General features: G+C 37.2%; 1 protein-coding gene across 1 annotated transcript in view; it reads left to right on the top strand.

Annotated features, from left to right (window-relative positions):
* Positions 1 to 6,799: 6,799 nt before the first annotated feature.
* Cntnap5 (contactin associated protein family member 5) overlaps positions 6,800 to 26,553 on the top strand; it is a 951,234-nt gene continuing 931,480 nt past the window's right edge. The window contains exon 1 of the mRNA XM_051147230.1: positions 6,800 to 6,967. Coding sequence (XP_051003187.1) covers positions 6,886 to 6,967 — 82 coding nt within the window. The 5' untranslated portion in view covers positions 6,800 to 6,885. The remainder of the gene's footprint in view (positions 6,968 to 26,553) is intronic.

The following is a 26,553-nucleotide window of genomic DNA, read 5'->3' as shown; positions in this document are numbered from 1 at the left end:
TTATGTCCTAGATGTTCTCCCCAAGAACAGGCATGTTGTATGACATATCATATCTTGAACATTCTGGATGGATTATCTGGACTTGTCTGTTTTCTCAAAGGCAATTATCACCGGTTGAAAAGTGGGAAGCAATAATACTCGCCTGACTAGTTTTCTCTTAAGGCTATTTCAGTACAGAAAAAAAAAAATGGTGGGACTGAATTATATTTTTATTTCAGTCACTCCTGGACATAAATATCGAAGAAGTAAATATCTCTTTTTATAAAAAGCAATGATGTAGTCTGGGCACATGACTTTTGCGCACCCAGGTCTTGTTATTTGACTGTAGTCTCGTAATTAGTAATTATGCATAGTTTTCTAGAATGAGTAAGGTCTTTTTTAGATGTTTGTAGCTATTTTTACTTCAAGAAAAATGAATAAATTGATTTTTATGCTAGATTTTCACATTGATAATTCAATTCTCTAACACAAGTATAATTCTGCATATGGTTCCTTTACATATTAAGGAACATTGAAGCTAAAAACTACTTGAGTCCAGGTTTTGAACTTTGATAGTAGGGGTTGGAGAAATGGCTCTACAGTTAAGAGTCTTTGCTGTTTTTCCAGGGGACACAGACTCTATTCCCAACACTCATTTTAGGTGGCTCAGAACTGCATGTAATTCCAGGTGCTCCAGTGATACGATGCCGTCTTCTGGCCTCACAGTCACCCATACTCAGGTGACTGTACATACACAGAAACAAATATACACATATGCATACACATGCACACAAAGAAATAGGACAAACACATACTATTCACATACACATGCACAAATTGGTGACACACACACACAAGTGAGCACATATGTGCATGTAGGCACACACACATGCATGCATTCATATCCACATACATCAATAAATACACATAAACAAGCACACAATGTGTAAGCACACATTTTATAATGTATTTTATTAATTTATTCATATTACATCTAAATTTTTATCCCCTCTCTTGTATCCTCTCATTCCTACCTCCCTCCCATTTTCCCCTTACTCCCCTCCTCTATAACTGTGACTGAGGGGGGACCTTCTCCCCCTGTATATGTTCATAGGGTATCAAGTCTTTTCTTGGGATCCTGCTATCCTTCCTCTGAGTGGCACCAGGCCTCCCCAGTCAGTGGACGTGGTTAAATATGGGGCACAAGAGTTTGTCATGCACACATTTTTTAAAAGAGACTGTAACCCGGAGAAATCAAGTTCTATGATAAAGCTAAACCTCATACTATGCAGCTTCCACATCAAGAACCAGTCTCAGTATTTCAACTTCACTCCCAGAACACATTTTGTGAAATTACTTAAGCAGGTTTCTCAGGAAGCACAAAGCATATCCTATTGAGATCCTGGTCATTTTGGGAGGGCAGTTCTTTGAAAATACACAGGCATAAGTGAAAAATAGATATTCTTTTTAATATTCAGTCTGAATGTGACATGTCTAGGCCTCTACAAATGTAATTATGTAGACTATTTGGAAGGAGAACACTCCTCCAAAAGTCAACTCCTGTAAGCACATCAATGAGAAATACATATAATCTAGAAAATTTTGCTCATTGTGTGTCCAGAGTCCCTGGATATTAATATGGTTGTACACCCCTCGGAAAAAAGGAGAATTCTGCTTTCTTTATACTAAGACTTTCATTATACTAAGACTTAATTCCCCTGTTAAGGCAAATATACTTGACATGGCCAGACATGGACAATAGTTTACCATAAGAAGAGAAAGAACTGATTCATTATGCTACGTGTGACTCTCCTTTCTCAGAGAAAGTAATCTTTGTCAACTTTAAATCTTTAACAACACTGGTAGTATGAGACGTTTGGCATATAGTCTCATGCTAGTAGATGCTGTTATCTTAACTTTGGATGAGTTTCTCTTCTATTTTCTTAAGTCAGTTTTAGGCCCGCAAGAGTAGTGATTTTTCCATTTCCTTTGCCTTATTAACACCCATTTACAATAAGGAAGGGAAACAAAATGTAAAACAAGAAAATTAAGTTATACAAAAAAACATAAAGGGAAATATATTGATCTACTGTATCAATATTTTACAAAAAGAAAAAAAAACCCAACAAAACAAAAAGCAAACAACCAAACAAACAAAACCTTGAAAATGTGCTATTAACAGGAATTATCTTTCAGCCAATAAAACAAATCATGATGTGTGAAGTCAAAATCACCCCAAATAATAATTTTCAAAACAGATTAACCTGTATCATCATATGTAAGTTTTGTTTCTTTACACTCCAATATCCACACTATAGGGATTTATAATACAGAACTTAAAAAGTAAAGGAAAACAGCTAGGGAAGGGTGTTCACTGTTCAGTGTCCTAAGAGTATAAGGCATTAATTTTTTATAGTATTTATGTCACCTTGCCTCCTCCAAAAACCATTCAACAAAATAAAAATGACCAAACATTTCTCCTATGTATGTATACCTCACAAAAGAATTATAATATTAGTAGCTGGAGCACTTGCTGAATATTCAACAGCAAAGAACCTGTGTGGTGAATGACTCCTTTTCTTTGTTCCATTATGGAAGAAGCAGAAGTGTTCCAGGGAAAATGAAACAGTGAAATGCCATACAAGTCTCTTCACTTCTTGTATCTTTTCTTTTCTTTTTTGTGTATGAATGTATAGTACATGTGAGTGTGTGTATGTTGTGTATGTGCATATGCATAGGTAATGTGTATTCGTTGTGGATGTAGTTATACATGTGTAAATGAATTTATGGAGACAAGAAGTTTACATTAGGTGTCTTCTAGTATCACTATCTACCTTCTGAGATAGTCTCACATTTGAACTCAGAGCCCACTGGTTGGATAAACTGTGTACTCGATGACCCGATGAGTGTTTGAGATCTACCTCTCTCTGCCTTCGACCCCAAGACTAAGGTTGCAGATAGGCCAAATAACACCAGGAATTTTACTTAACATTCCAGGGAAGTGGACTCTAGTCCTCAAGCTTACATGTACTTTCCAAACTGATTTAAGCCCCATTTCTTTTTTATTTTTACTTGAATAAGGTTTTGAGTTCAGAAGGTGTCCAGATGGATTATTGTAAGCCATGAACATTATAAGTATTCCTTATCCATTTTCTACCCTCTATATTAATACTAAGTATCCACTAACTAAGCAGAAGCTGTGTGTCTCTTCAAACTCAGATGCTCTGCAGGTGTAATTTATTCTGTGTGCAGCAAGATGGAAAGAAATACATGATTTAGTATCTATCACATGGCAGCTGCATTAGACAGACTAAAAAGCTTATGAAAGAGGAGTTCAATAGGTACATAGCAATCTGGCTGAAAACTGTTTTAATTGTGAATAACATTCTAATATACCTAAAAACTTGCTGCAGTCAAAATGCCCTCAGAAGATAGCATTGTTTATAATGGTGTGTGTGAGGATCACCTGTTTGCCCCTCACCACAGTCAGAGGCACGATAAGCTTACTGAAACATTGGCAAATCTTAGACAAACATCTGCTGGTTAAAGCTCAAAGTTGCTGCAGGAAAGAGTGTGTTTGAGACAAAAAAAGAGAAAAAAAGCTGTAACTGTAAAAAAGGTTGTAAATTAGGTGTAATTTAAATACAATACACTATGTCTGTATATGGGCATCTAAAACAGAGAATGATAGCATTTACTAACAACTTCAAGATAAATTACAAGTGTGGACTTCACAGCGACATGTTTGTACATTGTTTGATCATGTGCAGCATACATTTCTCTAGCCCTGGTGGATAATCTTATGTGATTCTGCTAGAATAGTAGAGTTAAAACTCTCATTCTTAAAATATTTTACTTAGGTAAAATGTGTTTTGGAGGTACATAGAAGCTGTGTGGCTACTGAAGAACACTGCCTTTATTTCTTAGCTATCATTTTTCTCTTCAAAAAATGTCTGACTCCTTCTGTGAAAATCACACACTTTTAGCAAAGGAATAAACATGAGTTGATGCCATCTTATTTCATAGTACTGGAGACACACAAAATATTAAAGGAAAACATTTTCTAACAATGCAGCAAATTCACTACTAATGGAGAGACAGATTACAAGGTGGTTAAAGGATTATATGGTTTAAATTAGGGAAGGAACCTGGAAATAACTCAGGCCATTATCAGTACCACCAATGAGTAAACATTGTCATATTCAGAACATGGAAAACAATACAGTGGGTAAGATGAAAAACGAGTAGCAATTCATGTATCAAAACACTAAAGTTCATCAATGACATTAAATAAATTACAACATAAATAAAAAATAAATTGGTACCATTTCTACAAATAGTAGGTAGAAAATAGGAGATGGACAGAGATAGATAGATAGATAGATAGATAGATAGATAGATAGATAGATAGGCAGACAGATACATTGATAGCGGTTTTGAGTTACGTATGTAATATTTTATTTTTTCCAGAATTGTCCAAGAGTTAAGACTGGATAGAAAATGCAGCAATTAAGAGCATTTGTGGCTCTTATCGAAAAGAGGGGTTTACTCCCCACATTAGGCAGCACACAAACATCTGTAACTCCAGTTCCAGGTGATCGGAAATTCTTTTTTTATGCCTGTGGGCACTGAATGCATGTGGTACAAATACATAGATGCACACACACACACACACACAGAGAGAGAGAGAGAGAGAGAGAGAGAGAGAGAGAGAGAGAGAGAGAAACGTATACATATAAAACAAAGATTTTAATAGTCTTAAGAAATAGAAAAAGTCTATTACATACACTTAGAATATACAGAGTGAATAATTGTCATATGCATATATGTGCAAGACCTTTCAAGTATGTTTAAAGTAGCCAAAAGGGGAACATGCAACCTGGGACTCTCAAAGACCAGGGCCGGGATGGCTGCATCTCTGGGGCTGTCTTTAGAACCGCTGAAGGGGAAAACCAGCCCAAGCAAAGAGACTTAGAATCTCTTTACCCTGTACCATTCCATATTCCCCTCTCAAGGGGACTAATCAGTTGTGTCCCCCCAGCATTGACATTTTGGGAGTCAAAGTCCCTGCGTAAGGTTGTACTTCAATACTTTATGTTCAGTTTCTTGTGAACCAGGATTCTAAGGACATAATTGTTTTCAGTTAAAGTACAGATAGAAGGCTACTTTGCATACAGCTATAGGACCATCAGAATTCTTTATTAAAATGATGGGTAGTTGGCCCAATATTTTTTGAGCTGCCTTTCTATATTCCAGTGATTAGAGCTGGAGCTCCCAAACTACAAGGTTACAGTTGGGAATCATGCAGAAGCTGCTTGAGACTCAGTACAGTGTCCGGTAGCTGCAGTGCTGGCAGCTGAGATTAAAGGCTGTCAGGAATCTGTGGTGTAAAATAAGTCTATGTGCTAACTAATGATAGGGATGAAAAACCAGTGAGAGAGAGAGAGGCATCAACTTCCTATGATATGGAGCGAGCTTGTAGACTTTAATTTGATTGTAAACTTCATGTAGAAGACATCATTATTGGTTCTTTGTTTTGTTAACCTTTAATAGGTTACTGGAAGCTTCCCTCTAAACACAAAATAAGTTGATCTATGACAAAGCAAGAGAGTCCAGATGCATGTTAAAAGCTATACAACCAAGAACTCTAGTACAGAGACTAGGGAAGCAATCAAAGATCTTCTCTTCTGTTTTAGATGTACAGCTTTTTTCAAATGCCCCATGAGCTCACACCCGATCTTCCACACCCACTAGCCTCTAAGCATCTTTCAGCCTCCACCTTTTAAAAACTGTTTTTAAGCATTTCTCTCTGAGGGAACTCACAGCGCCAATCACCCTGCATTACTTGCGGAAGCAGTGTGCCAACAGGAACCAGGGACAGAGATGCAGCTGTGGAAGGTCGCAAAAGCAGGGGAGCAGTCATATCCCTAAATGGCTAAACCAGAAATTCTAGTTAGATCAATAACGGTCAATCATCCACCCCTGAAGGGAAAATTGAATTGCACAATTCAAGCTTTCTATGACTCTTCCTGCGAAATGAAGAAAAAAGCATTAGACATCTGGTTAGGTCATTTCCAAGCTCTCCTTGGGAAAAATCCCTCCTCACAAGCTTCTGTCTTCCAACTTCCTTTAGACATCGCTCCAGCAGAAATGTTCGAAAACCTGATTTAAATGTCAATATCTGGCCCACAATTTGAGAGGAAGAGAAGGAATGCGGTAAGCAGTTCAGGATGTAGGATAGAACAGATAGAAAGGAGAGAGAGAGAGAGAGAGAGAGAGAGAGAGAGAGAGAGAGAGAAGAGAGATTATTTTTTTCTCTTTGCTTCTCCATCATGTAGCCAAAACGCATCGCTGCGGAGCTTCTGCTGGGTACAAGCTAGCCACCGAGGACCCACCCAGTCCGCTCTCTTATGCGAGCGTGGGGCGGGCCCGGGGGCGGTGCCGCGCCGACTGCGCCTATTAGGAGCTGTTCGCCACACTGGTGCTGAATCTAGCCTAGCGCCGGAATGAGGTGTTTTTGGCTATTGGTGGAGCTGGGCGCCAAGGGCTGCCCAGTTTGGATTTGAACCTTTAAGAAAGGGAATCCGGAGGAAGACAGGCAGGTGAGGAAGGCAAGCACAAAAAGGGACAGTTTCAGGAACTGTAAACCTCAGTCGCAGCTCGCAGATCGCAGCTCGCAGATCGCAGCTCCTAGGAAGCCCTTCTATGGTTTTGGTGGATTGTCTGAGGAAAAGGATGAAGTGAAAGAAAGCAGGGTCTGTTTAAGGGGGTGGCAACGGGTCAGGCTGTGCAATAAAGAGGAAACAAAGAGTACAAGAGAGGGAGAAAGGAAAGAAAAGGGAGAAAAGCCAAGGTTGGTGCCTGCGAATTTGGGATTCGATTGGAAGAGATCGCTCCCTGAGGGAAATGGATTCTGTACCAACATTAACCAGCTTATGGACTTTGGTGCTCTCTGGCTTATGGCATTTAGGATTAACAGCGACAAATTGTGAGTACTCAGAGCTTTGGCCGGGAAGGGGAGGTGGCATTAAAGGCTACTCGGAATAAGTATCCACTTTCTGAATGTATATGTTATGGGTAAAAGGAAAGAGCAGAGTGAAAATCCTAATCAGTGTTGTTCAACATTTCCAGCCACCCCAAAAGTTAGCAACACTCTCATGAGCTTGCTCTTTTTGAATGCCTGCCATTCTTTGGAATCATAAAGTTCCCTAGCCTGCTGCTAGCTCCTTGGTGCTTAATCTCTGCCAGGGATGCACGGGTAAGGTGCAAGCCTGTAGGGACAGAGATGCTCCAGAGCCACTGAGGTCGGTGTTAACAGTGGACCGCAGCTCCCACCAATTTGCAATGAGCCAGGAACACATCTATACTAATCATCCTTCATCCTTCATCCTCCATCCTAAGCACCTAGTTTTCTCCATTGCCCGAGGCATAAAGTTTCAGCTGGAGCATTTTGTAAACTGTGTTGGGGAATGGGAGTTTAGGCCTAAGAATGGAAGTCAGAATGTAGGCACCCCAAGGTTCAGTGGCTGTCCTATTACAGGAGGACGATCTTTAGTACACACTCCACCCTCAAAATCCTGGTGACAGTGAAAAGACAGTGAGTGTGCACTATATTATCCACAGTTTGACCCATCAAGCATAGAACACTGAATTTAAAAGGAAGGAACTCTTGACTCCCAGAGATCGGCCACCTGGACTATGTACTTAAAGAATCAAGTTTGTCAAACTTGAATAAATCACTAAAGCTGTGAGAGGTTCAAGCTCAATTGCTCAGCTGCTTCTCTAGCCAGAGGAAGGGAAGTTTTTCCATCCCAGGGAACTCCTAAGTGAGAAGGGGTGCAATTAAGCCATCTGTGTTGTTTGCAAGGATAGCTTACCACAGTCCCTCAAGTTTCTGGGTTTGTTCCCTCATCTTCTATTCTTACATTGAACTTCAGAAATATTATCCAGATTAGAACAATTTAATTTCACTTTTGTAAATTTTATTGCCAATATCAGTTTAAAAAACCAACAATAAAACCCCAAAAGATGAGTAGACAGGAGATCCTTCTGCCTGATACCTTAGTCCTTAGAGGATCTTGCCTGAGAATTTGCATTCCAGAAGGAAGATATATGGATAATTGTTTAAAGTAAACTTAGTGTTTCTGGGACCCAAAGATTGGAAAGCTCAAAATCTGTACTTGTAATATTTTCTTAAAGTTTATTTTATAAAGGAGGACAAAAAAGTTACTCTATCAGGATGGGTTAAGCTACTAAATTATTTTAGAAAGTATGTCGAGGCAGGTTATATTCAGGCAAATTGAATTCTCTCATCTACCTTCTCACCCCACCCCTTTTCTTTTGTCCGTTACTTCTTCTCTTCTTCTTTTCCCCTTCTTGAAATTATTATAGTGGTGCCCAAGAGAAAGACCCAAGAGCCTGGGGCAGGCAGTAAGCTTTGCCACCGAGGTAATTTCTCTACCTTCTGGAACACTAGAGGTCAGTGTTGTCCAAATGATGCAAAGGTGTGGCTCTAAACAGTATTTGCCTCCCAGCACATTCTGTTATCTAGAGAGAATGAATCCAAAAGGTGGGAGAGAGAGATATTAATGAAATGGGTGGAAGCACAAGTGTTTGACTTATGCTCCCTCAAGGATAATCCTTTTGAAGATTCCTTCTTGGAACAATGTTTTCTGTAAATTAATTCAACTATGGTCAATATATTTTAATACCATACATAAAACTAAATGGCATGTGCTTAAGACTTCAGCCTATCATAGCCAAGGCAGTTACAAAGCCAGCTCTGAGCATTTAAAAAGAAAGTTGTTGATAACCATCTTCAGAATTTTCCAAGTGACAGTTGAATCCCCCATTTCCAAGCAGCAAAGCTATTGAGTGTTGCTGCTAAACATTCTAGAGTCAGTTTTCATAAGGAATAGCAGTAATTGTTTATTGTATTTGAAAACTGTATAGCTTCAATAAACAATAGGTTTGTAACACACACTGGTTCTGAAATCAATGCATATTAGTGATCATCAGAGCCTTTAAGACAAAACCTCTCATAATCATAAATATTTCCCAGTTTCTCTAGACTGCTGCTAGCAATTTTATTCATTAATTGTAGGTATTATATTTGCTATGACTGTCAAGCTCTTCCTGTTCATATACATACTTTGACAAGTTAGACAATTCCTTTGAAAAAGTTTACTTTTAATTTGATTTGTGAAAATAATTTTTACGATTATTTTTCCTACATTTTAAGCAATAACCCATGTCATTACTAACAGCTGACTTGAAAACAGATTGTTTACACAGGTTCTTCCATGGTGCACTCTTGCAGATGTGAGTTTTTTTAAAAGCAAATTTTAATTGTCTGTCCTCTTTGGTAATGACTTGCTGTTGCTGTTATTGTTGCACAGTGTATGAGAATCTGTTTGTATTCATGTTTGGTTTTCTCTTACTCTGTTTCATACATGGACATTTAACTCTATGGGGAAAATGAATGCTTACCCAACTACAAAGTTTAAGTTTCTAATTAAGCACAATGAAAACAAAGTCAAATTAGAAAGAGTACAGATATTACACATCTATGGTGAGAATGCAATTACCTACCAGTAATAAAAACCTCGAGAAATTCCCTCATTCTAGATTTTCAGGATATTAAACAGCTACAGTGAATCCTTTGGGTATATCGTTAGGGGACTAGTTAATTTTGAATATAGAAAAAGGCCAATATAAAATGTAAAAAAGTATTGTATATTCAACTCATTTGTACAAGAAGCTATGGTATGAATTAGGAGTTTAATTACACAAAAGCAGAGGTCATCATCTAGGAAGTACTAATCCCAGTGATATATCTGGTCACGGGTCAAACACCTATTCAATTAGTGTCCATTCTACCCTTCTGGTAAAAAAAAAGTGGCCAGCAATTGATATATGTGTCTACTCCAAACTGAACAGCAGCTAAATATCTTATTAAAACTATGGATCTAAGACTAGGCAAATAAAAATTTCATAATGAGAATATGATGTCCAGAAAATAGGAGGACTGGAAGTGACACACACAGAGATACTACTAATTTCATTTTTAAAGAAACTTATTGCATTATGTAATTTTAAAGTTAAATAACTTTAATTTTTTCTGCAATAACTTAGAACACTCACTAAATTTGAATAAATTGAATAAATAAATTTAAATTTATTGCTGTTAATTCCTAGAGTCCCAGAAATATGTTACTGTGATAAAGATATAAAGCTCTGGTTCCAGATTCTCACATATTGAATTTCAGAAGATCTGTGAGCACGTTGATAATGGCAGTAAAGAGATATCAGACCTTGAATTACCTGAAGGCTGTTATTAAGCCAAATTACAGAGTAATATGAGCAACTATTGTGCTGTTCTTGCTTGGCAGGAGAATGGCTATGCAGTGTTTTCAGTGGCATCTACAGCTACCAGAACTGAGGGGACACTCTTCTGCTCAGTTGGCAGAATCTGGAAATTATAAGCATTAACAAACTAGCTCATTTTGACCTTTAATGATCGACATGAAATTGCTTTCTATTTCCTTCACATAAGCCACATACCTAACACAGATTAACACTTCACAACTATAAAATATAAACTAAGAAGAACTAGAGAAGGGATTTCATAATAAAAGAGCAGACTTGGGAGAAATTGCTGTCTACTTGAGCAGCACTGCTCTCACCTGCATTCTTTTGTAAGGAATAAGCACATGCCCTATTGTAGTCCTTCCTTTTCTTTGCCCGTCTGTCCAATTGGCTTCAATTTTCTTTTGAGCAAATCACTTTAATAACTTGTATCCATTTATCAAAAAATGATATAATTTGAAGCATCTCTAAATTCTTTAGATGGCAATCCTTTTTCTTTCAGTTGGTAATCCAGAACCATGATGATATATGACATGCATGTGATAATTATTCACAAAGATAAGCCAGAGAGCAATGGCATTAAGACTTTTTCAGGACAAGTTGTATTGTACTAACTTGGAAACAATACTGACATTTCTTTTTTCAAAATGAAATTGTTTCAGTCATTAAAACACCTCACCTTTGCCTGGTGACTTTGGAAAGGTCACTCCCTCCAGTATCCTTGGTATTTTTTTAAATAAAGGTTGGGTTTAGTTATTAAGACAACATTTACAATGCATTCTCATTGTTAAATACAGATACTACATACTGGTTATTTCATTTCTTTGTGTTTGAGATCAATGTCCTTCAAAACTGAGGGACAATTATAATCAGAATAAGAGTTTAATGTGATTTTAATTCTTACGGTAGGCATCTTGCAAGGATCCTCAGCAAGACAGACATTAAGTGATCTAGTTCATAGGAATTAATTTCAGATTAGTGGAACTGAATCATTTCCCACAAATCACTAATGTATGCATGAGAATAATAAGAATCTCTACCTATGTCTGTTTTTAAACACAAACATCTTTGCAACAAAATATTTTCCAAAGAACTTCACTGTGTGGTTTGTATAGCATCTGCAGAAGTTTGGCAAAGGTTCTCTAAGATCAGCCTCATAACCTTAGCCTTGTGGAAGGGCATGAGCTAGCAGTTTTCTACAAACCTAACTCCTGATTCAAACCTGAAGAAACAAAATGCCAGATCCATTCAGATCAAAATACGAAGCATGACAGGAAATATCACATTATTCAAAGAAAAGCAACTTTTTCTCTTGCCATGTACTCCAGGTTCGGTATTTACTTTTCTTTCATCCTTTTAATTTAAAGCTTAATAAGAGATAATGAAAACCACAAGGATAAATTTTGAATACACTGATGTGTATAAACAAGTATGTCACAAAGGTCACTTCTGATGACATTTTGTTCCATTCTGTCAATCTCAAATCATAGTTCTACTGAGTTAGTGTGACAAAGCCCCGTCATGAGTGGCATGATGCAAAAATTGATCTGGCTTTGTATAAAAATCTAAATCTCATCACCAATACCCCTCCTAAGAAAATATGGAGCTCTGCAGTTTACAAACCAACCACACTTTCTCATATGTCTTGAATTTATTTGTATGGACTTCTCATTAATTTGGCCTACAGTACCATTTTTCCTCACAGTCTGCTTAACACACACACACGCACACACACACACACACACATACATACACACACATACATACACACACACACATTTTCTAGTAAGGGATGTGCTAAGAGTATCTGGGGATACAGGGGCAGAATAAAGATGGGAAGTATCAATATATATTGCATACATTAATGAAATTGACTAAGAGTTACCAAATATGTTTTGTGTTTTCTCAGTCTAGGTTAGGCGCCCTATTTATCCCATTTTTGTAGCAGTTTCAGCAATTCTTTTTGCTTCAACAATGATGCATTACCTCTTTGCCAGGTTTTATTTGAATTATTGTATCTACTGCTTAAAATACTGAGCAAGTAGATGAATGAAGGAATTATCTAATGGTTTTCTAGTAAGAAATCTCAATCTTAAACTGAGATTTTTTTCTACTCCATATTGGCAAAATTTTGCTTTTAAGAGGTGTTTGCTTTATTTCAATAACTATTACTTGTCACTGTTGTGGAAATTCCAAATAGAAGTCAGTTGTAAAATAAAGCAGAAACTCAGACAGCCTTATATAGTGTGAGATCTACAGTATAGAGTCCCCTGCTACATGGTTTTCACTATGTATTTCAGACCTGTCTTAACGGGGGCACCATGAAGCCATTTGTGTCATGGGAAAAAAGCCTTTAGCCACCTGACCTTTCTACAACTTAGGGATCATTTATTTAACTTTCTTTATGCTTTGTTTTGAATTTTCTCTCTTTAATCTGAAGAAATGCATGCCCCCATTGCTATGAGAAATGATTTCATTGCCTTAGGTTTGATATAAATGGAACATTTGAATTTTATTCAATGGAATTTAGTGTTTGATTATAGATATATGTTTATTTAATGGCAAAGAGACTTGATTACTCTTATGAAATGAGTTTGAAACACCCCTGTCTTCTTCTTAGCTATATGAACTAAAGGTGTTGGTGGCTGTAGTTAGTGTGTGTTACTCATTAGAAGAACTTGCTGATCAAATTAGTCCCAAGAATTTTTTCTTTTTTAAATTCATGTATCTGGAGAAATGATGATTACCTAGACAGATATACTACATGACATCTAGGCATAGTGAAAAGCTTTGCAGCCAGGAGAACAATTTGTTAGTTGTTTCAGTGTTAACTGTTGCAACAAAGGTAAGCATAGGTGCAATGGAAGGCATACAATAAGCATTGGCTGGAGCATCCAAATGTGCCCTTGAGCAAAATAAGACTGAAGCTAAGGTTTGAAGAAATTTATCACACTAAAAGAAGTGGACTTTGTAGGAGTACACTTTGGCTTGATATGCGGATGGAGAGCAAAGTAAACAAGTGGATTAGTAGAGAAAATTTTTCTTTTAAATTTAAAAGATGCAGTTTCACTGAGGGGTTGTAATTTTTAAAATAGTATTAATTTTTATTCACATGAATTTTTTTGCTTTCATGCATACACACTCACACCACACACACACACACACACACACATACACACCCCCCCATACACACACACATGCATATTACTACCCCATGTCCTTGGGGCCTTCAGAAGAGGATATTAGAAATCATAGAACTATAGTTAAAGAAAGTTGTGAATGCTGGGAAGTAAAAGTCAAATTAGCACAGTAAGAGTTGAATTTCCTCCTTTTAAATTTTCTATATATGTGTGTGCATGCACATGTGTGTTTGTAACATGTGGATACTGCAGATCAGACTGTGTCTTATCTTTAAGACAGTTATATGTCTTCTTTCAGACAAGCTAACTCACGGACCAAGAGCTCATCAGTTTGTTTAAACAGGCATTAGTCTAGTCCTAGGCAATTGTTGGTGTTGGGATTACACGTACAAGTCTCAACATAGAGATGTATTATTTTAATACGGGGTGTGTGAGTGTGTGTGTGTGTGTGTGTGTGCTTCTTGACCAATATCTGTATGCACTTGAAGTCTGCGTGCAGGCCTCAGTGTGTGTTTAGATAATAACCAACTTTGTGGTTTTAATTCAGTCTTTCAACCTTCATGTGGCTGTCACATATCAAATTCTGTTCACCATGCTCATGTGGTGAGTACTTTTATGGTGCATGCTATCTCATGCATTGAATACATGGATTTTTTGTGGGTTCTATGGCTCAAACACAGGTTTTAAATCTTTCAAAGTACAAACTTTATGACTGAAGTTATCTCCCCAGACTCTACATTAAAGGAAATATGAGGCTTAGAATGAAATAAAACAGAATGTTGGACAGAAAATTAACTGAGATATTTACAGAAGCTCACATAACAGCTAGTAAGGTATCCAAGAAGGACATTTGGAGGTGGAGCTCACGCAGCTCTCCAAAGAGACGATGAGGAAGAAAATTTAAGGCACAGGGATGTATGAGCTTCTAAGTACACAAAAGCACAGATTTGTAGCTAAAATGTCCTCTACACTGTGACAAACAAGAGTAATAGATGCCCAAAAGATGTTCAATGCTCTGAAAAGAAGTTCTTTGCTGGCAACACAGAGGGACCATATTCTGAACACAGCATATTTCATATATACATGACACCATATAATACACACTGACTCTATCCATCACCCTGATGAAATTTTCTAGTCTATAAATTATATTGTTTGGTGTCAGCAAAATGAGAACTATTCATTAAGGAATGTATAATTAAAGCTCAACACTATGGATTCTGGTCCACTCAACTGGGGCTTTATGAGGCATCCTAACTCTTTTTAGTGTCTGCTATATGGAAGGAGAATTTCTAGAGTTGGGTGATTCTGGTTAATGTGTTATCATTAGTAATTGATCTTCAAGCATAAACCCAATGTCTCTATACTGTCTACTTTTTTATTCACATTCTGGTGTTGGGGGTTAAGTCTATCTGTTCCCCACATGAGCTGAATCTATTGAGCTTATCAGGGTGACACCAGCAATGGTAAAGATAGAAAGAAATTGAGGGGAAATGCCAACACACTTGCACGCAAATCATTGTTTTAACAATTTTCCTTTGAAGCAGAAATATCCCTCTGAAGATAGCCTTAAGTTGGTAATAGTTTAAGGAACTAAAGTGTTGTATAAAAGTGAGGACCTGAGTTTGGATCCCCAGCACCAACAAAGAGCCAGATGCAATATTACAGTTCCTTAACAACAGAGTCACTAAAGCATCTAACCTACACACACATATGCACATATATATGTGTAACCCCCCTCCCCACATGTGAAAACACCTAGCAATCACGTGCAAAGCCACAAACACTACACACTTCATATGTATATACACACCTCGAACAAATATCACATATAATCATACATACACAAACATCACAAATAGATATATACATTATATAAATACACATCCAAATCAGTTTGCAGAAAGAACAGTATTTAATAGATTGAGTTAGGCCATTGTGCCCAAATGCATATTTCCTTCTTTTTCCCTTCTTACAAATAGCATTTGCCTTTCCATGGTCTCTAGTCCTTCTATTTCTGTGAGATCATGTAGCTTGTGCAGGTGTCTTTCCTGAGCTCATTGCTGCATAAAGGGTATAGGAGAAGTTGTAAGTGGATTCCAGCTCTAATTTATTATGCTGTATGGACAGTCACCAAACATGATGCTTCCAGCAAAGTCTGCTGCAGCACAAGCTTGACACAGACCATCCACCTACAGGACACTTGAGGATGTCCACATAGTTTCATTCACCCCATCCATCTGCCTATAATCGACTCCTCTACCAATTACACTAATCCCTCAAATCTGTAATTATGGGAATACCTTCCAATTCATAGAAATTAGCTATGTAGATTCCATTAATAAGGAAGCTACAGAGAACAGTCTGCACAGACAGAACACTTGACTGCAGGGATGACAGACTGTCCAGGTAGCAATTATCATAAGGAAGTGGGGAAGGGAATGTTCTGAACTGAGGAAAGGGGGGAATAAGGCATGTTCAGGATATCAGCACTAACTCTGCCCTCTGCACAAAGGCTGCATGATGGACCATCGCCATTGTGTCCCTGCTCAGTGGGCAAAGGCTCTTCCATCTTCTGGTCTCATCTCACCACTTCCTTCCCCTCAGCTGTCCTCTCCACAGTATCCCCTTCCTCTTCTCATCTTCTCCATTCCTTTCCTTGTGGCCTCCTCCATGGCTCTCTGTCTGTCCTTCCTCTCCTCCTCTGCTTGATTCATTTACCCTTTCCTGAGTGACAGTTTTACACCTTGTGGCCTAAGCTAATGCTTTTACAGATTTGTCACTCAAATGCTCCCTCTAGTGGAACAGAGTCTCTGGAGAGCAGAGGGAATTTGAACAGCACAGCAGCCAGTGACCAGTGAAGTGTATAATTTCTAGGGATTTTATCTTAAGAACTCAGGCAAATTTGCATTTAGCTCTGCTATGTCTTTATTTATGATAAAAATATGTTACTCAAATCATTAATTAAAATTGATGAGCCAAGTATATTCCTTATCCCTTAGCAGAGTGGGTTTTTGTTGCTGTTGTTGTTGTCGTTGTTTGTTTTTTGTTTTGTTTTCTGTTTTTTGTTTTTTGTGATAGGGTCTTTCTGTGTAGCCTTGGATGTCCTAGACTCACTTTGTAGACCAGGCTGGCTTCGACCTCACAGCAATCCACCTGCCTCTGCCTCCAGAGTGCTGTGATTAAAGGCATGTGCCACCCTGCCCTACTAGCACAGTGTTGCAAGCACTAGGATGCAGGCTTTTGTTTTTGCCTCTTTCTGTGTTTGTGCCTTCCAAGATTCTTCTATTAGAGAGAAGGCAGCTATTTGTCCCCTTATCTCAGAAGAACTTTGCTTTATTTCCCATTATACTCTGTCACTGATCTTTAAGCCGCAGAATATGGTCAATCAATATTAGGAACAGGAAGACCCAAGAGCCTTGTAGTGAGCAGAAACTGAGTACTTTATCTTTAAGAAAATTTCCTGACCCCACCTGACTTTGTTGTACCTCCACCATAGTTATATAGAAGAGCAGGTCACATCTCCTTCTCCACACGCTTACCTTACCTTGATCCTTGTGTGCAGGATGGACTGGGGTCCACAATGGTAGGTAGCTTTTTTCAAGAGTCAATTAATAGAAATTAGCACTTCTCATTTTACAGACATTGGCAATATTTAGGCACAAACAGAAGCACTATGGCAGCAGACTGTAGTGGTGGAGCACTAGAGAAAGAGAGTGTTAACTGATATGTCTTTGTGAGGAATTCAGACATGTAGTCCATTCCAACTTTGGCACTTGGTGAGGTTTTCCTTTGTCCTTGTAGAGTCAAACAGAAAGAGGATTTTGTTCCTGTCACTGGGAATGTGCAATGTTAAATGTGAACTGAACCAATATCATATCCTGTCCAGAAATTGCAGTGGATTCACTTTGCATGACTTCAAATTTCACATATATATTTTCTCAGTCTTCTGTTTTATTAAGAATAGCACCCAAGCAGTTATTGAAACTTTGCAGGTTGTTTATCTTTTTCAAAGCTAGCTCTCTCTGACACCTGTTGAGAAATGGCTTTGGTGTCCAGACCCACAAAATCTTCCCCCACTACTGTGCTAAGCAACTTATGCTAACCTTGAAAAGAATCCTGCCCCTATAAAGGATGCCCCTGTAGAGAACTATCTATTTATAGAAGTTGCCTGAGTCACTGATTAAATCTCCATCACCTCTTCATGGCCAGGTCCAAACTGTCCAAAATAGCATCGTACCTTGCATTGTCAGTGCCTACTGTACATATGTGATGAATTTAATTCTAGTTATTAATTTGATGGGAATTTATAATCACCATGGAAACTACCTTCTAGTAATACATGTGAAGGATTATCTACCTATGTTAATTGATGTGGGAAGACTTACTCCAAATATGAGTAACATATTCTCATGGGCTGGGTTCCTGGACTGAGTAAAAAAGAGAACAGGCAATAAGCATCAGCGGTCACTTCTCTGCTTCCTGATATGTAATGCAAGTTGTCCTTGATATCACTGCTTTTTCCTCACCCTGGTGGACTCTTTCTTCCTCAAGTTGTGTTTGTCAGGTTATAAATAGAGCCACAAGGAAATAAATGAAGAGAGTATATCTTATATATTTTTGTGCTCATAGAAAACTTTTCTAACTGAAGAGATTCCAGTGCTGTAGGATACAACCTGTCCATGAACCTCCATCCTCAATATGCTGGCTTTTGTCTTTTTTTTTTTCATCCTTCACTATTTAACATGCAGCACTGCTCACAAAACCATGCCACAGAATAAGTGAAGTGCTCCTCAGCTGAGGAATATTGATTATACAAGTGGGTAGAAATTGCAAACATCTATACAATGTCGACCCTTTTCCATCTTTGGCCACTGAAGTGAAGGACTCTGCCAAATGTCCACAGAATATTCATTTGGTAATGAGAAATGGCCCTTTCAGGAGCCTATCCTCATCATCAGCTTAGTGGAGAGTTAAGCCAATAAATTATTTGCTCTAGTTTCAAGGCCTCGTGAGATAATCCTTTTGACTTCAGGTATTGCTTGGTCTCCTGTATATCTTATGTTTAATTCCTGCTTTGACTCTTTGCACATGTTTCCTCAGGCTTAGGGAGTCTAAAAAGAGATTGTTTAATGTTCAATGCCTTTTTCCTTGGAGTGACACCTCAATTCTTCTATAAATTGTTATGGACATGAAAGGTCTTTGATTATCCTGTTAATCACAAAGCTATCAATAAATCTTTTGTTCTAATCTTTTTAAAAAGCATGGACATGCCACAATTTCATAAAAAATCCATAAATAAAGAAAATTACTTTAAAACTAGATCATTTCTTTTTCTCAAAGACATTTAATATAGAATTCGAACACCGAAAATACATTACAAAGGGCTTCTTTGGAGAAAATGGAAGAAAACTGGCCAGAAATCTATGCTTCAGCATAGCCTTTGTATTCTGATTCTTCTAGGAGGGCCCTTGTAAAGTTTCTCACACTTCAACAAAATCTCTTTGTCCTCTCTCTGTGCTTGTGTGTGCTTGAGTGCAATCTCATGGAAGGCAGAAGACAACTGTCATGTCAGTCCTTGCCTTCTACCTTGTATGAGACAAGTTTATTCTCACTGCCTATACCAGGCTAGTTGACCTAAGTGCTTGCAGGGATTCTCCTGTCTCCATGTCTTATCTCTCTATAGGCAATCTGGGATTGTAAATGTGCTATTATACCTGGTTTAACATGGTTTATGGGAATTGTAACCAAGTTATTAGACTTTCTTAACAAGTGCATGTACTTTTATGTAATTTTCCTATTCTTACATAATTCTTAGTTGCAAAAAATCCAAATTCATAATTACATGCAGAAATAATCATAATTTTAAAGTTTTCGAGAGGGAGCATAGGAGCTGCCATAACGTAGGCATCTATTGACTGACTGGGATGGAGCAGTGGGGTCACTCTGAGAGCATTGCCTCTGTTTGAAGTGGTCAATGAGTATCTAGTAAGATTATTAAGATGATCTCTGACTGAAGTCATATTAAATGAGTATGTACCATATTCTGGTGTTATTGACATATTACAATTATATATGTTTATGTAGTAAAATATAATATTTTAAAGCAAAGTAGATATTTTATTCTGATCATACCAGGATATTCAGCATATTACCTCAAGTACTTTGCATTTATTTGTTGATTGCCTAATAACAACAAATTCTGGCATTTTTAACAATAGAGTAGGATCCTGTAGCTGGCAATAAAGTATTGTATATTTCACATAGCTAGAAGAGAAGCTCCTATTTTTAAATTTTAACCAATTGTGAATACAGCTTTCTCTTTTTGCTATTTATATAAGTGTCATTTTATTGGCATTTACTGATCTGAAAAGATAGCAGCTTGTCAAAAAAAATTGCCTCCTTACCTTGCTTAGTTTGCAGTCAAGAGCTATTTTTACGTGAAAGAATTATCTTGTAAAGGCCCTTGAATTACCCACCTACATTCCAGACATCCCCTTGGGACGTCCTCAAAAGAAGAGGTCTCATGTTAGCTATGATTAAACCATTCATGTATAGCACAGTAAGTGGCAAAATAAGTACTTGGTAAAGAGAAATTGAGTGAAACTCGAAGCAAGGCAGCAAGCCCTTATCCAGGACATATGGGTCACCTCCTCCCCAGACACACTGTGTAACACAACTTTATATTGGTGTAAGAAATGAAACTTAGGCCATCATCAGCAAGAATTCCCCAATGATGTCTTCTACTGACCAATGTAATTGGAAGAAGAAACAGACACAAATTAAAGAATCTGTTGCAGATCTGGATTTAGATTTGGTGATTGACTCCAATCCAAGTTCCATTTTGTATCACATCTTTAGTCCTCTCTGAGCGTAATCCTTCAGCACATCTGTCCATTGAGATATTTATTGTCCTCATTCCTTGCTTTAGGGAAATATATACGCCTTATGTTATATTTTAACAGAATCTAATATTATTCATTATAATTGAATATAGCATATAATATCTAATAAATTATTTCAAAAAGTTAACATTTTATATATATATATACATATATATATATATATGATTATATGTATTCTACCCAATTTTGTAGAGGTAAGGGGATATGTGTGTTGTATATAAATTTTTCCATGTTGGTGTGTGTACAGGTATATGGGGCTATGTTCATGTGTCAAAACTCTATGTAGATTATAGACATGGACATTAGGTGTCTTCTTCAATGATTTGGCTAGACTAGATGACCAGTGAGTTCCAGAGATCTGCCTGTCATACTCTCAGTCCTGGGGTTACAGAAATGGACTGATGCATGTAGGTTTATGTGGATAGTAAGGATTCAAATTCAAATCCTCATGCTTGTGTGCCAATCATTTTTCAAGTTCAGCCATCTTCCCAGCATATGTACCTTAATTTTGACAAGTCAATTATTTTCTATCATGGGTACCATACCTAGTAGAGTTGCACATGGAGATATTATTTACATAAACCATTTGATCTAGTGTCTGTCACGATTTATTATTTCCTCAAATCAATATTTACTCGGGGGTCACTTTTGTGAATATTTGTCTATACAGATAATTAATTGAAATGGCATCTGGATGGAATTAATATCTATTTATTTTCTGAAATCAAATGTTTTGCCAGGAGGATGGAAGGCATGGAGTCATGTTCCACTGCCACGTCTCTGTTTCAAGATAGCTTTGTAGTAGCCTGCCTTGCATTCTAATGTACTGGCATTATTTTTATAAATTATTTCATTGTGTACTATTTTTAAGCTAGCAAATAGAATGAGAGCTTTGAATATTCTCAGCTTGACATTTTAGTATATGAATATGAATAACAAACAAAGCCTTAGACAATAAATACCATGACTTTGGTATTTATTTAGGCTAAATTTTGTTATCAGAAAAACAGAGTTTCTGTGAGGACAGCCTTCCAAGCCGGAACTGAGAGTTACCAGCAATAGTTTCCACTGGTGGTGGCAATCTGGGACTAGAACTGATGGCTCCTAGCAGATGATAGAGTTGATGGCTCCTAGCGGGGGCTTCCACTGATGGTGGCAAGTGTCTAAAATTAAGAAAGGGAAAGAAGGGAAGAAAAGAAACACACACATACACGCGCGCGTGCACACACACACACACAAACACACTTACACTAGATGACAAAATAAGACGGAGTCCAGCAGGTAGGTTTTAACAAGTTGCTTACTGCTCTTTTTATTATTATCTTCCCATTTTCATCTTTATCCTTATTTTTATACGTGTTCTTATCCTTTCCCCTTCTTCTTATTCCTCTTCTTTTTCTTCTGCTTCTCCTTCTTATTCCCACAGTTTATATACCCCAGCATAATCTTTCAAGCAGTACAAAAATCCCAATGTATTTACATTCTATATCTTTATAAATAAATGACTACAATGGATATACGTAAGAAAATCATGTTCCCCAATATTTTCATATGATCAAAATTTTACATATAATGATGAGGAACAAATATAAATAACATTTTATTTCTAAGAACCCACATACATTTGTACATAAGCAACTTGTTACGTATTAACAAAGTATAAGCAAGCAAGGGAAATTCTCAGTCAGCTTTTCTTTACTGGCAGGCTGCAGTTTGCTGTTACAAAGAAGGAATCAATTATCTTAAGAAGTAATCTTATAAAAATCTTAAAAGATTCAATAATCTAAACTCCTATATAAAAGTAATCAACCATATCTACTTTAAGTCCTAAAGGTGCTCGACTACTCATTAATATGTTTTATTAAATCATATCAGGAAGCTGAGGGCAGAAAAATAGAGTAAGGAAATCAATCATTATCTCAGTCACCATCCCAGCTTGAAAAAACAATGGGCCATTGTTCTTGCTTTGCCAACTTCAAAAAGTCCGTAGCTTTACTAATAATAGTCTACTTTCTGTTAACATCAACTGTCCCATAAGATTTCCTGCATCAGGGCCTACAGCAAAAACATCTTTACCTTACTTTGCTAAAGAATCTATTCTTCCCTAAGACTTTCCACGTCAGAGCCAGTAGCAAAAACAGCCTTACCTAACCTTGTTGGACAATCTGTTTTTCAAAATTCTTTCTAAGGATAACGATCATTGTTAGCAATCTACATCTGCAGGTTGTTTTCAGAGATGGTGGTTGAATCATTAATCTGCTCCAGCAGCAGTGCCTGAAAGACTTTAAGCACTATTATTGAGCATGCCAATGGTATTTCCTAGTGAGGGGCTGGAAGCCCCTTTATAGTACTCACACATTTCACATATTAAAGGGATTATAAGGACCCAAACCTAACAAGCAGAGCTATGTTCCTTAACAGCATGAAGTCCTCAGGACACGTAGTTCTCAGGGTTATGCCTCTCCAAGACACACCATTGTTGGTTTGCTAACTGGTGGGCCACATTCCATGAGTTCCAGAGCTGTTTTTGCTGTTTCTTTTGCACAGACCCCAAAAATAGTGAGTACAGCAACCCAATGTTTCTGTTTAGTTTATGGTACTGATTTGTTTTTCAGATTCCCCAATAACATGTACTATGGCTATATTATGTGGATCTGTGTGTGTGCATGTGTGTATGTGTGTGTGTATTTATAACAGTGTTTATATCTTTGATGAGAAGTTAATACTTGTAGAGTCATCAGTAAAGCACTTTTTGCCAAGCTTGCAACCTGAGTTCCATTTCTGAAACCCACATGGTGGAAAAAGTAAATACATTTCTACAACTTGTTCTCCACACATATGCAGTGGCATGTGAATGGACACACACACACAAACACATACATACACATACACGTACATACACACACTCAAATGAAATAACCAATATTAAAAATAAATACCTGTATCACTTGCTTTCCTTGTTGTGTGACCAAATGCCTACCAAATGCAAGTTAAAGAGATTGTTGGTTAGAGTATCTCCCCATCAAACTGAACCAGAAGGTGTGGAAAAAAGTTATCTCCATGGTAGCAGAAGTATGTGGATGAGCTTTCTCTCCTCCTCACATTCTGGTAGGACAGGAAGTGGATACCCTACAGGTAAAATCAAACTACAAAACCTCAAAGACACTTCCTTCAGCTAGTATGTATCTTCTAAAAGCTCCACCACCTTCCAGGATTGGCACTAGACACTAGCTGGGAATAAAGTGTTCAAATGCATGTGTCAACTGAGGATATTTCATATTTATTTTTATTTAATCATTAATTTAACCATTTTATGTGTGTGTGTGAGAACATGTAGGAATACTGTGTGTGTTGAGTCCACAAAACATCTTTTTTGGAAGCTGCTTTTCCCATACTTTTTTCGAGGCAGAGGCTTACTTGATGTTTTTGCCATTGCATTGCATATTCAAAGTTAACAGTCTACATTTCTCTGGCTGACTCTTCTGTCTCCACCTCCACAACTTTGGAAACACAAGGAATACATATGCATTCCATCAAGTCTAGCTTTTTTTCTTTTTTTTTTTTTTTTTTTTTTTTTTTTTTTTTACATCATTTACAAGTATTGAACTCAGATTATCAGGCTTGAATGGAAACTGCTTTTCCTTGGTCTAAAATTTGGTATTCAAGCCATAACAGTAGTGTATGTCTTTTTGTAGACATCTTTTAATATGTCAGACCCAATTGAAATTATTTCAAAAATTTGAGCTTATGATATAGATTTTTGTGTCTACTCTGGGTGAAGAATCGCAGTATATGATCTGAGTAAAGTTTCATCCCATAAAGGACTGATGCAACTTTTCAGCATGGCTGCTGTCCATCATTACATGAGCAGGGAGAGCACTTTATTTTCTACACACAGATATTTATATACATTCCATTTTTGTCTTTTCATTAGCAAAAAGGTGTCTAAGGTTACCCAGCATCTTACCAAATCTTTTTCCAGCTGTTAATGACCTGATGAAGACTTGGACATCATCATTAAGCACACTGTTTTTGTAGTCAATGGACTAAGCACTGTGAAAATTCATTAGTAAGTTTAATCCAAGAAACATCCGAGCATGTGAAATAAAATCAATTGAAGAGGAGAATGTATAACTCTATTGATGTTTTCACTCTTGTCGAAACATTACTTGTGGGTAAAGACTTCTGTGTTTTCTACATAAATATCAATTTTTGTTGGTAAATTCAGTTTGACTTATTGGGTTCCTATTGCTAAGTGCTTGTGACTTATGGAGAAATGAGGACACTTTGTGAATGGACAAATAAAAATGTCACAAATGTCGTTGGTGTTCTGTTCAGGAAGTTGTCTCCTGTGCCAATATGTTCCAGGCTCTTTCCCACTTTTTCCTCTAAGTGGCTTAGTGTCTCTGGTTTTATTTTGAGGTCTTTAATCCACTTGGATTTGAGTTTTGTGCAAGGTGACAAATATGGGTCCAGTTTCATTTTTTTACACATAGACCTCCAGTTAGACCAGCACCATTTGTTGAAGATGCTATCCTTTTTCCATTGAATGGATTTGGCTTCTTTGTCAAAAATCAAGTGACCATATGTGTGTGGATTCATCTCTGGGTCTTCGATTCGATTCCACTGATCAACCAGCCTGTTGCTGTGCCAGTACCATGCTGTTTTAAGTACTATTGCTTTATAGTATAGTTTGAGATCAGGTATGGAGATTCCTCCGGAGCACCTTTTATTGTACAAGATTGTTTTAGCTATTCTGGGTTTTTTGTTTTTCCATATGAAGTTCAGAATTGAACTTTCAATGTCTTTAAAAAATTGTGTAGGTATTTTGATAAGGATTGCATTAAATCTCCCCTGGAGGGGGAGACCTGGTGGCACTCAGAGGAAGGACAGCAGGTAGCCAAGAAGAGACTTGATACCCTATGAGAATATATAGGGGGAGGTAATACCCCTCAGGAACAGTCATAGGCGAGGGGAATAATGGGAAAATGGGGGGTGGAGGAATGGGAGGATACAAGGGATGGAATAAACATTGAGATGTAACAAGAATAAATTAATAAAAAAAAAGGAGAAAAAAATGTCACAAATGTGATAACCAATGAAAGCCTAGTTTAATATGCTACCAAATTCACATCCCGTATTAGAAGTCAAAGCAAAAATGGTACATCTGCATTATGCTGAATGGGTGCTTTGATTTTCTTAGGAAGCCAAAATCATTGAGAGGTTGTTTTTCACATGTGTATGGCCCCATGTTCACACACAGCACAAACTGGTGCACTGTTAATTTTGTATTTCTTTTTGCAGAAAACTCAATTTAGTAGGGATAGAGCTATTATTTTTAAAAAGAATGATAATAGATAGAAACATTTGTTAAAATAATTTGTTTAAGTTTTTATATACTATATTTTCTAAATTGAGTTTATATCTCTCCCTCCCCCATGCTCTTTTACTCTCTTTTTTCCTCTTTGCCTTTCCTATCGTCATTTTACCTCCCTAGACAATTTTACTTTAGTTTTATATCATTTATACATATACATATGGCTTTATGTATCTAGAGGCACAAAGGAGAGATGCTTGTGTGTTTGTCTCCATTTATATCACTTTTTCCAAGAAAATGACATTAATTCATTCTTTTATCATTCAGAAAAATTCTACTATTAATATATCACATTTTTTCACTTTTTTAATTTTGGCTAATGATATAAGTTCTATAATTTATCTATGATGAATAGTGTTACAATCAGTATTGTTGTGAAACATCCCTGTCACAGATTGACTAGTGACTATCCAGTTGTTGTACTGCTTGGTCACAGAGAAGGCAAAACAACCCAATGAATAGTTAGGCAAAATAACACACATGTATCAAAAGGTGAATAAACATGTGAAAATAAAGTTGTCAACTGCACCAGCCGTCAAAGGAATGCAAATCAAAACTGTATTGAGATTCTGTCTCATTCTAGTCTGACTATCTGTTATCAAAAACATAAATAGCAAATGGTGGTGAGGAAAGGACAAAAGGGAACTGTGTATCATATTGATAACTATTCAAGCTGCTATAAAATACAACATGGAAACTTCTCAATAAGCTAAAACTCCATCATTTATGGACACACTTTTGGTTGTCACAGTCAGGGACTTGTTCCTTTTAGCTACTGAGTACC

The sequence above is a fragment of the Acomys russatus genome, chromosome 6, assembly GCF_903995435.1.
Source record: "Acomys russatus chromosome 6, mAcoRus1.1, whole genome shotgun sequence".
NCBI classification, from domain to species: Eukaryota; Metazoa; Chordata; class Mammalia; order Rodentia; family Muridae; genus Acomys; species Acomys russatus.
Note: the sequence above shows the minus strand (reverse complement) of the source record. Positions and strands in the feature narration are given on the sequence as shown.